The 12,208-nt window shown below is 48.2% G+C and overlaps 1 protein-coding gene across 1 annotated transcript in view; it reads right to left on the bottom strand.

Moving 5' to 3' along the window:
* Positions 1 to 876: 876 nt before the first annotated feature.
* The window catches only part of EXOC4 (exocyst complex component 4), a 409,051-nt gene continuing 397,719 nt past the window's right edge, over positions 877 to 12,208 (bottom strand). Inside the window, exon 18 of the mRNA XM_075599349.1 lies at positions 877 to 2,992. Within this exon, the coding sequence (XP_075455464.1) occupies positions 2,755 to 2,992 (238 nt within the window). The 3' untranslated portion in view covers positions 877 to 2,754. The remainder of the gene's footprint in view (positions 2,993 to 12,208) is intronic.

Here is a 12,208-nt window from a genome sequence, read left to right as displayed (position 1 = left end):
AGCAGTTTTAATGAAGTATATCTTTATTTTCCATTAAAAGATTAACAAGAGGCAATTTTCATGGCTAACACATCGTCCCAGGACAACAAGGCGAAGCTGTTACAGGTACTGTACATTTTGCTCACTTGGAAATTGAAGGCATTTATGCTGAAACTAAGGGTAAAGCCAGACCCCGTTACAAAGCCGGACCCCCGTTACAAAGCCTTACCCTTCTGTTACAAAGCCAGACCCAACAGTTATAAAGCCAGTTTGGTGCAACATTTGGAACACACAGATTTGAAGCAGCAATTAGGGGTTCCTCTCCCCCTTTTTTTTTTTAAGCTCAGTAGACCCCTCCTGTTACCAAGATACTTGCCAGTGAAGTTACTGGTATATACGTCCTGGTTTTTAATGGGAATTTCAATGGACATCCAATAGCAAGCCCCAACTGATGATGTAGTAGCCTCCTATTGGCCTGAAATTTAGCAGCCATTTTGTTTCCCCTGGAAGGAGATTTAAACCTTGTAACTTCACTAGTAGGTAACTCTGGAACCGAGAGGACCCCGAAGCTGAAAACTGTGCGGTTCATCTCCATAGTTACCATCCTTTAGAAAACCCCAGGCCAAATAAAGTAGGGGGATTGCTCTTCTAATAAAGGAAAATTCATCTTCTTTCAGTGGTGCCGTGTTTTGTTTCCTGCTCTGGTTCTGCAGCTGGAAAATGTTGATCCATAACCCCTAATGTTGCAATTAAGAGGAAGGAAATCAAAACGCCCATAAAAATTCAGCATCCTACAAATCAACCAATCTGCATCCAATGAACAGACATCATAAACATTTATGGCAGCCGTTTTATATAGCCTATTAAAATGATGAACAGCACAGTTAAATGCCCCCCCCCCCCCCCCCCAGTTCCCTTCCTTGTGTATGCGATGGCTCGGCCGAGATCTCAATGTATGCTGTTGGTTTTTCTCAGTAAGGAAGATATATACTGTATTATGACTGGAGACATGCTGCTCCCCTCTCAGGGAGATGGGGAGTTTATGGAGTGGTTTCAGGTCCTTTGATGAGCGATAGATCTTTAGGAATCCAAACTGAGCTAAACCAGTTTTATAACCTTTTAAGAAATAATATTTGGGGACCCAGTGGAAACCCCTTAAAAATATATTGCAACTTTGCCAATGAATCCTACATATTCTGGTAGGGCTTTTTTATTTATTTTTAAGCAAACCATCAGCTTTCTGACTTGTACACAATCTACGACATTACAGTATCACCTTTAATAACGTTCTGGGGATCATTTGTTTAAAAACATGTCTCAAAAAAGAAAATTACAACATAGGTTCCTTGGGGGAACCGCCCTCGGAGACTCGGGGAACCGCCCTCGGAGACTCGGGGGAGCCGCCCTCTGAGACTCGGGGGAACCGCCCTCGGAGACTCGGGGGAACCGCCCTCGGAAACTCGGGGGACCCGCCCTCGGAGACCTGGGGCAACCGCCCTCGGAGACTCGGGGGAACCGCCCTTGGAGACCTGGGGGAACCGCCCTCGGAGACTCGGGGGAACCGCCCTCGGAGACCTGGGGGAACCGCCCTCGGAGACTTGGGGTTCCCGGAGACTCGGGGGAGCCGCCCTCGGAGACTTGGGGTTCCCGGAGACTCGGGGGGAACCGCCCTCGGAGACTTGGGGTTCCCGGAGACTCGGGGGAGCCCCCCTCGGAGACTTGGGGTTCCCGGAGACACACTGGTTTAAGCCGAAGTTTGCTGCAATAAAGGAAGGTTTCGCAACATTGGCCAGGAGTGGCCAACTCCGGTCCTCGAGGGCCACTAACACGTCAGGTTTTAAGGATATCCCTGCTTCAGCACAGGTAGCTGTCTTGGATTGAGCCACTGATTGAGTCACCTGTGCTGAAGCAGGGATATCCTTAAAACCTGACATGTTAGTGGCCCTCGAGGACTGGAGTTAGCCTATGTCAGGGGTGGCAATCGGACAGGAAAAGCAGAAATGACAAAGCGTAGCACAGCGTACAGGGTCATTTATACCAAGCAGCGCTTCAGCAGGTCCCCAGGGCATCAGCCACAGACCACACGGGTATAATCACCAGTTATAGAGATGTCCCCCTCCCAGGAGCTCAATAAGCAAAATGTGGGGGGTTCTGGGCCCAAAAATGGCATGTTAATGTAAAAGTGATGATTTTTATCAATGAGACGTTGTTAAAGTCGGATACGTTGATAATAAAACAAACAAGCAGTGAGACTCACATCAAATCAGGCACGACATGAGTGAGAAGACGTTTGTCCGCAACCTTTGTGTCAATTAACCCCTCACATCCCAGGAAATGCAGTTAAATGTTCTATTTTGTCGTTAGCGGTGGGGAAACAATGGAGTTATACTTGGTACTTTAATAAAACGCAGCACGTTCATTTTCATGGGAATCATAAAAGGTTTCCTCAGGAACGGTTCCTTAATCCAGGGGGGCTCAGCACCAGTCCTCAATTCCCCACAACAGGTCAGCTTCTCAGGATATCCCTGCTTCAGCGCAGGTGGCTCAATCGGTGCCTGCTTCAGCACAGGTGGTTCAAGCAGACGCTTAACCTTCGACTTTGAGCCACCTGTGCTGAAGCTCGGACTGATTGAGCCACCTCTGCTGAAGCAGGGATATCCGGAAAACCTGACCTGTTGGTGTGGGGCCTTGAAGACTGGAGTTGAGCACGCCTGCCTTAACCCCTTGGTGACCAGATTTCTACCACGGGGGCATTATGTTGCGTGTGCGCCCGGCTCACACGGTGGTTATTTTCTTGTCCTTGGTGGCTTGTTTGATGGCCGCCTGCTCGCACACGATCTCCTTGAGCCGCTGCAGCCGCATGTTCTGCGTGGTCTGGTCCCCCACCCCGGTCTGGCTGCGCTGCAGCAGGCTCAGGGCATTGATGTACTCCAGCTCCGTGTACTTCACCCCCTGGTCCACCACCAGGTTTAGCAGCTCGTCCGCCGTGTTGTACAGCATCTCGTAATATTGCCTGCAAGGAGAACAGAGAGTGAGTGAGGGTTTCCACCGGACCGGTCCCATGAACGGTGCACTCCCTCCCTCCCGCACACTTAGTGCTTTTTTAGGGATTTCCATCCCGTACAAATCGCGAGTCGCGTTTTCACCTGCATAGTGTTTCCCTGCGCACTGGGTTTTAAACAATGGCAGTTAAAATGGCTGCAAATCCTCTCCTACTTCGGGAGTTAAAATGGCTGCAAATCCTCTCCTACTTCGGGAGTTAAAATGGCTGCAAATCCTCTCCTACTTCGGGAGTTAAAATGGCTGCAAATCCTCTCCTACTTTGGGAGTTAAAATGGCTGCAAATCCTCTCCTACTTCCGGAGTTAAAATGGCTGCAAATCCTCTCCTACTTCGGGAGTTAAAATGGCTGCAAATCCTCTCCTACTTTGGGACATCCCATGAATTTACAGAGCCTTATACTGTATGAGTGGCTCAGTTCTTTGTTAAGTTTCTGTGTAGTCTGCATGCGGAGTGGTGCACATGAGAATAAACGGCAGGAGTTGCCATGTGAATAGTCTACTGCAGGCTTTGGGCCTTCTGGAATGAAATCAAAAACAGCTAGGACATTCAAAAAAATCAGGTTGTAATCTGCTTTAACCCTTTGAGTGCCGGAGGGGCCAGATTGCCGCGATCTCTCGGACACTCGCAACTGCTCTCTCCGAAGCGGTCAACGCTCCGTCACCGATGATGGGATGGAAGTGTTGGTGTCACCCCCCTTCTTTCCATCCGCCAACACTTCAGATCGCATCCAGGGCTTCATAGGAGCACAGGACGCGACCTCCCCTCAAGCATTTTTTTGGGGGGACGTAGCTACTACATCTTGGGGACCCCAAGCTATGTGCCAGGGCACTCAAAGGGCTAACTCTTTTAGGGGGCTGCACCTTTAAAATCAAGGTACTTTTCTCCAATACTAAAGGGCACATTCCGTATGCTACTAATCAGCTGTTCTGGACTCTTCCAGCCGACACACTTTAATGGTGAGTTTCAGCCTAAAACGTCCTGAATGACCACTGATATATAGCACATAGAATCCCCCCCTTAACATGGGAAATGCTTTCGTGGGCAGAGAGGGAGGGGAGATGTATATCACGTGTGGTGCCCTTTGGAGGAGGTTAACAGGCGTCTCCCACTACTTTGGAATAGTACACCAAGAGGAGACCGTTGTGGTTTCTAAACCTCTCTATACTTTCATTACATCTATAAGGAATTCTCATGTTGATCCAAGTAGTAACAACGCAGGGAGAGGGAATAGGGGGTATGATACCTTTTATTGGACCAACAAGTAGTTGATTTGTTACAAACTTTAGGACCCTGAGAGGTTGGAAAGCGTGTAACATATCAACTACTTGTTGGTCCAATAAAAGGCATCATACTCCCTACTCCCTCTCCCTCCTTTGTTACTACATGGAAGAGTGGACCAGCACGGCGACCCACCCTTCTTTCCTTGATAATACTGGTGCCACCCTTCATGGTGGTCCATTATCCCCATTGTGCTCCCCAGGACCCTGTGACTACATCATGCCCAACCAAGATTTAGTTTCTGCTTAGATTCTTCCCTGCGTTCACATGGAGCCCAGGACGCGATCTGCCCAGTTAGGAAACGGAGAGGACGCCTCTCCGCTTCCCGGCAAAATGGTCCCCGCGGTCATGTGACCACGGGTGAAAATAGTCACGTGACCGCGCTTTGCCTAGAGGGGGCCGTGGCACTCAGGTGCTGCGACACCTCCGGCACTCGAAGGGTTAAAGTGCATCACAAACGGCAACGTGTCCACAGTCCTACGCACGTTTTCGTACAAATTGCCATTACTTTCCACGCTGTCGCTCTGATCTCACACGTCAGATACCCCACGCGCTGCGGCTGTGAATAAATACGGAGGTAACAAAAAAACGGAAGAAAAAAACTGCGGCCATAGTTTACCATAAAAAGAACAATATTTTGCCAGAAAAGATGTAGAAAATACATATTACTTAAACGGAAAGTCGCTCCTGGGATTAAATGCCTTTTAGTTTTTATATGACTATTTCCACGGTAAACGAATGCTTTACAAGTTTTTACAATCTTTTTTAAAAAATGTCTTATGTGATGAGACTGTTTGTCAGTCCTCAATGCCAAAGCGAACGTTTGCTTTTTTTTGGCCATTGATTGTATAAGTAATGATAAACCCTGCGTTGGCATCTGCATGCAATCCATGAAGTCAAAAACGAAACATTCATTGTTCACGTTACAAATAGGAAACAAATTACTTTCAGGTGATCAAATCTTTCCGAGGAAGCCAATTAGATACGTTCTGTAACGATGACTTTCCCCCCTGCTGCGTGAATCTGGCCCTTTGGTGACTGAAGGCTGCGGTGTGATAAGCTCTGGAACTACGTGAATAAAGTGAGAGCACAGCTAGTAACCCCTTCCCTGCCAAGAAGTACAGTACAACGCATTGCAATGCTTGCCGTTGGTCCGGCTAGTGAATGCGTTAATGCAGGGGTTATCAACTGCAGACACCCCCAACAGGTCAGGCTTTCAGGATATCCCTGCTTCAGCACCGGTGGCTTGATCAATCCCTCATGTCACTCTGAGGCTCTGATTGAGCCACCTGTGCTGACGCAGGGATATCCTGAAAACCTGACCTGTTGGGGAGGAGGGTACGGAGGGGTCTTGAGGCATGGAGTTGAGCACCCTTGGGTTAATGTGGCTCAATTAGAGGGGGGGGGGGGTCATAAACGCAATCTGGCTACCATGGGGATAAGGCAGGGGTGCTCAAATCCAGGCCTCAAGCAATCCCCAAAGATCAGATTTTCAGGACATTGCAGCTTCAGCATAGGTGGCTCAATCAGTCCCTGCTTCAGCACAGGTGGCTCAATCAGTCCCTGCTTCAGCACAGGTGGCTCAATCAGTCCCTGCTTCAGCACAGGTGGCTCAATCAGTCCCTGCTTCAGCACAGGTGGCTCAATCATTCCCTGCTTATGCACAGGTGGATCAATCAGTGGCTCAGTCTTTGACTGAGCCACTGATTGAGGCACCTGTGCTGAAGCAGGGGTATCCTGACAACCTCACCTGTTGGGGGTGGGGGGCCTGGGGATTGGAGTTGAGCACCCCATGGGTTAATGTGTATACGCTGATTGCCCATGAACTAAACAAACCACGTTCTGTTTCAACTGCGAAAATATATTTAAAAAAAACCCCACAAAATTAGAAATGAAGATAATTCCGTAGGCAGAAAACGCGTCTGCCGCTGTCATTTTCTGTAATCACTGGTTTGGGAACAGGACGAGGTGGAATTTGCATGAGGACCGACGCTGGCCGTGGCACACGTGATATGCGCCTGGGCTCGGGGTGTGCTGAATAAATATTGATTGGGCACTTTCCGGTTACAAGGCGACAAATCCATTTGGACAATGTTATCTCCTGATGTTATCAAATAATGAAGCGGAAAAAGCGTGATCGCAAACACAGGGCCGGGGTTTTTTATTTAAACTTTGCCTTTCATTTCCATTCGATAATTGCGTGTGGTGCCTTTGCATTTCTCACGCGGTCCGATTGCTTATCAGGATGGGCCCAGGTTTACGGCATCGCATGGTAAACGCTTCCTAATTGGAGAGGTTATTTATGCGCATTAATGGTTGTGGTCGGATCCCGTGGCTGTCATGCAGGGTTACCAGCTGGTCAGAGATTACAGGAGCAGCGATGGTTATAGTGTTAAGATGGAGGATTTGAAAAGCTGATCTGAATGTACATTCAACTGAGGACGGTTAGGACAAGCCGCGTTAGTTCTGGTTCTTTGGGGGGTAGGGTAGATGTTCACTTAGCTGGCTTTCATCTGGAGCCTGCAGGCAAGCCTAGCAGTGCAACTGTATACCAAAGGTACAACTCAATATGCCGCTTTGTCCTCTAATGTAACTACAACACACATCCCTGCGAAATGCACAAATAACTAGATTGGTCATCACTTGAGTCCAGGCGCAAAGTTCACCTGTCCTGTCTTGCCTTCAAATACTTTCTTGGCAAGCTACCCGCCTATCTGAACAAGCTCCTCACCCCTACCACATGCAGCACCTATCAACCGAGATCTGACTCCAAAAGACTGTTCATGGTCCAAAGGCTCAACAAAGTATCTGTCCGCTCCTCCTCCTCTTACCGTGCACCCCAAAACTGGAACAGTCTACCCGAGACCCTCACAGCCACCACCAGTCTAAGTTCGTTCAAAACTACAAAGCTGTCTCACATTTTAATCTGGTCTGTAACTGTTATATATACGCCTATAAAAAATATATATTATCTCTAACTGTGCATGCAATGTCTTTATATATAATGTATAAAACTGTATTTGTCATCATAACTCTGTGCCCAGGACATACATGAAAATGAGAGGCAACTTTCAATGTATTACTTCCTGCGAAAACATTTTATAAATAAAATAAATCATTTTCAATGGGAGCCACAGCTCATCCCTGCTGGAAGAATCAGCGAGTCATTGGAGCACAAGGCAGACTTAGATTGTAAGCTCTTCGGGGCAGTGACCCCCTTCCCATTGTTACTGTCATGTTTGAGGCGCTTCTTCCCATCGTGGTACATTATGCCACGCGTATTACTGCTGTGAAGCGCTATGTACAGAAATGGTAACAGGCAGCACAGGGGAGGTGTAGCATTTTGTGTTAGGCCAGGTCCTTGCAGCCTTTCGCCCGCGTGGAAGCGTGCGCGTCCGTGACGTCGCCCGTGTGAAGCGGGTGCATTTTTCGGACATGGTAGACCTGCCGGAGCGCGTGTTTAGGGGCGTGGCAGTGAAGTCACGGAGCTGGTTCACCCTAATGGGCGAACCGCTCACGTGACCTGCCCGTCGCGCCGAGATATCAGTTTCAACTGAATCCTCGCGCAACGTGCGCCCCCCCGTGTGGTCCATGGGCCCGATCAATGCCTTAAGGCAATGTGATCGTGCCTCCGCGCGGTCTTCTGCATCAAGGACTTGGCCTTAGACCTTTGCTGTACTGCCAAGTGCTAATATTTCCGCTTCATAATAATAATACTTGCTTTATCTACAATATACTTCTTACATTCCCAGCAGACTCGTCCCTGCCTAATTCTGATGCTGCACATTATGACACAAAACAAGAGGTCTCGAGGAATAGCACTGCTTAGTAAATCTGGCCCTGTATGGCGTCCCCTACATTACCGGAGATTTGCAAGTCGTAGCGGCATTTCAAGTTGCCATTAAGGATCAAACCACCAAGGGGCCTGGAACACATCGCAAAGACCTGAAGGGGTTAATGTCCACCCCCCCAAAATACTGCTTTGTTTTGTTTTATTCCATTTTGCTTCAATGTATTCATATTATTTTATATTATCGTATTCTACTGGTATGAAACATTTTGACAATCTTCTAGAGAAACGGACAATCCTTTTTTTTAGTAGCTGGAGTCCAGGATGCTGCTGCTTAATCTTCAGTGCTACACTGCCCTGCCAGGCCTGATTCACACACCTTCTCCTGTCCTCCAATACCTGGGACCTCTCTCCTGCTGCCTCTCTCCCGGGGTCTCATTACGCCCTCCCAATTTGCTGCTTCTCCTTTGTAAACTTTTCTCTTCTCACCGACTTCCCCACTCCCCTCCCGTCCACATATCTTCATCGCTTCTCCTCTCCACCTATTCCTGTGCCCATACACTGCACCACTATATATACACACCTCTTTCCAACAACTTCTACACCCCTCAATAAAAAAGCACCCCCACAAATCCTCTATTCACCTCCTCTCTCTACTCCTCCTCGCTGCTAGGGATATCTCTCCTAATCCTGCACCCAGCCATATGCACACCTGCTCTCACCCACGCCTCCCTGCCACCTCTTCCCCTGCTAATCGTATTAACCCATCTCATTTACTACCGACCAACCTTAAAACTCGCATTGCAAAAGATGCATCCCAACAGCCTGCACTCATGGCTACTGTCCCACACTCAGTCACACCTACCACCCATTGTAGCCAAGCACTGCCATCTACAGCACTTATTCCCTCACCTGCTGCCTCTGTAAGGCTAAGGCCCCGCTCCCTCAGTCAGCGCGCCCGCACTGCAGACAGGCGGCACGCTGACAGGCATAGACCGCGATATTCGGTCTGTAGGGAGCCGGGGGCAGGAGTGGTTTGAGCGGAGGGACCCGCTACTCCCCCCCTCCCTCCACGGGCTCGATCTCCCGGGCTGCAGGAGGTAGCTGCTGCAGGCTGCTGGAAGGTAAGCAGCTCCCGTTCCCTTCCCCTTCCCCCACAAATGCCCTCCTCACACACGCACACACACCACCCCCTACCTTGTGGAGGAAGCTGTCTGACAGCTCCCGCTCCCACCGCTGATAGGCTCATCAGCGCACGACGTGACGCGTCACCGCTCGGGATCACAATTTTCTTGCATCCCCTGGCGGCTGACGTGTCACAGCGCGTTGTGAGCCGTGCAGCGAGGGGGGACAGGGACCGGCTAGGAAAAGATACCCCTGCTGGTGAGGAACGCGCACATGGCTGCGCGCGCCGCCGGACGCAGCGGGATCAAAGTCTAAGGCTGAGCTTATACTGTATGGGATGGCGCCCGGCGTCCCTTAGAGAACGCTCCTAGTGCGCGCACATGATGGCGCGACCGCGTTTTGAAAAGACAAAATAATTGTCTTTTAAAGCGGCGGGCGCGTCACGTGAACGGTCCAGCCAATCACGGCGAACCAGATCCGTCATGTCATAGCCACGCCCCCCATATCGCCTCAAACACTATGAGCAGAGATCGCTTGTGCTACAGCCGCGCAGCACGGAAAGGGCGCGCAGTCTCGCAAGCAAGCGGAGTGTATGAGCTTTGCCCAAGTCTCCCATCATACCACTTAGATTGTAAGCTCTCCAGGGCAGGGATTTCCTTTCCTATTCTCTGACTTTGCAGCGCTTATTGCATTATTATAACTCCCTGTACTGTATTGTCTTTGTAAAGCACTGAGTACTCTGTTGGCGCTATATAAATAAAGATATACATACTACGACAAACAAAAAGTGAGCGCTTGCTAAGATATACCAATAATATTGTGATTCCTAAACGTATATAGGTACAATCAAGGTAAAGTGTTTGTGAAAAAAATCATATAATTAGGTGTAATGACAGTGAACCATCGACATAAAAAAAAAGTGTACATAGGAGCGTGATAATTCAATGAACATATAAACGTGCTGAGAATAACGGGATAATTGCAACAACAAAAAGTCCATACATTTAGTCCATATGATGTATAGGACCATCAATAAAAGGATATTAAGTGCCGTGGCAGTTCGGATGACGCAGCCACGTGCTGCCGAAACTAGTTGGGACACGGATGTTTAGACGTATGATGTCATCACGTCTCCACGAGCGGCCGGTGCATGGAGACACTTGCGCATACGTACAGTGGTTAAGTTGATACAATTGGACAACTTTGCTACTGTTCGTTTCCTGGATGTTTCACAGGCATGGACTCCTATATTTCATCATGGACCCTGGATTCGGAGTGACTGCCCTTTGCTTTGGAGCATAAGAAGTCCCAGATGAGAACCATCTACTTGAGATAATATCTCTCTCACTGCGCATGTTCTAGCTACACTTGTGACTGTGCTATTTTCACTTCTATTTTTGATAATAAATGTCAACACAGATTTACTCTAAGTGGCACGCGCCTCCTTTTTCTTTTTCCAAAAAGATATACATACATACATACATGTGGAACCGCTACTAGGTCTCCAACCTAGAGTGTCCTACTTCAAAGGCTAGTATTATAACTAAAGGCTACTGCAATGACCTGTGTTTGGTTATAGAACACAGAGAGGAGAGGGAGATTGAGTGGAGGCGGAGGAGAAAATAGGGGACAGTACTGGAGACCGTGTGCCACAGCTGAAGGGTGCTAGTTTTATGGGAAAGGGTGGATAGTGGTGCAATGGAAGTGTTAGCGGAGACAAGTTACAATACAAATGCTTGAGACTGCCATACGACAATGCCAAAAAGAGAAGACACAAAGGGCACACAGCACCCGGGTTCCCTACTCTCTGATAAAGTGATATCAGAGCTTCAGGCCACGTTACCTTCCATTGACCGGAATGGCAGTTAAGCGATATCGAGCTCCGATACCGCATTGAGGCTCTCCCATTAAGTCGTTACAGCACGTAGGGAAAATGGGATCACTCACTGGGGGGGGAGATTTGCTTTTCTGCACTCATGTTCTTCAGTGTATGTGGCTGGTTCCTCTGGGGGAGGAGGACTATTTAATCCGGTAGCTCTGATTGGCCGGCAAAGCAGAACAACAGGTAACTCACTGGTCCATTAAGAACGCAGTGAGAAAAAAAAATACCAGACTAACAAAAAATATAACATAAACCGGTTTCTAGTGCAACAGTACATTAAAATAAAGTGCACTAAAATAGGAGAGTTAATGTAAAAAAAAATCAGATTGGGGGGATACCGAGCACTCTGTACCAGCGCCCAGAACATGGCCACTGCGTTCATTGGTACCTCCCCTTCCAAACGCTGCGTCCTGGTCTTATACATGGCTAGCTTAGCCAATGCCAGGAGCAGGTTGGCGAGGAGGTCCCTAAGCTTGTTGTTCCGCGAGTAAGATGGAGCATAGGAAGAGATGTATTTGCTTAGATCCAGCAATCAGTGCACTTAAGTAGAATACGTGCGGTCTATACAAGTTCTCCACGCAGCACACACATTGTAAGAGCTTCAGGGGTCTCCTTTATTTGATAGGACAATAGGACGTTCCAGCTTTTCTTGCACTTCTCTCCAGAACTGGGTTGAAGACTGGAGTTGAGCACCATTGTCTTAATGGATCTTTCCCGGCACAAACACATTTTGATTTGTCCAGGACTATATGGGATGTCAGTCACCCTCAGTGTATGTAGCAGACATTAGAATATGGGAACACAATACAATAAGTGCAGCAAAAATACATGCACAACATTGAAAAGGGAATCCCTGCCTCAGAGAGCTTACAATCTAAGTGGTACGCTGTGAGACTTAAGAGACAGTAGGGAGAGGGTAAGTCCAGTGGATATGTGTCTGGCCACAAGTGTATTATTTATTTATTTTTATTTATTTATAAAATATTTTACCAGGAAGTAATACAGTGAGAGTTACCTCTCGTTTCAAGTATGTCCTGGGCATAGAGTTAAGACAAATAATACATGGTTACAAATACAGTTACATAATGAGCA

The sequence above is a fragment of the Ascaphus truei genome, chromosome 5, assembly GCF_040206685.1.
Source record: "Ascaphus truei isolate aAscTru1 chromosome 5, aAscTru1.hap1, whole genome shotgun sequence".
In the NCBI taxonomy this organism is placed as follows: Eukaryota; Metazoa; Chordata; class Amphibia; order Anura; family Ascaphidae; genus Ascaphus; species Ascaphus truei.
The sequence above is the reverse complement of the archived record's forward strand: the minus strand, read 5'-3'. Positions and strand labels throughout refer to the sequence as shown.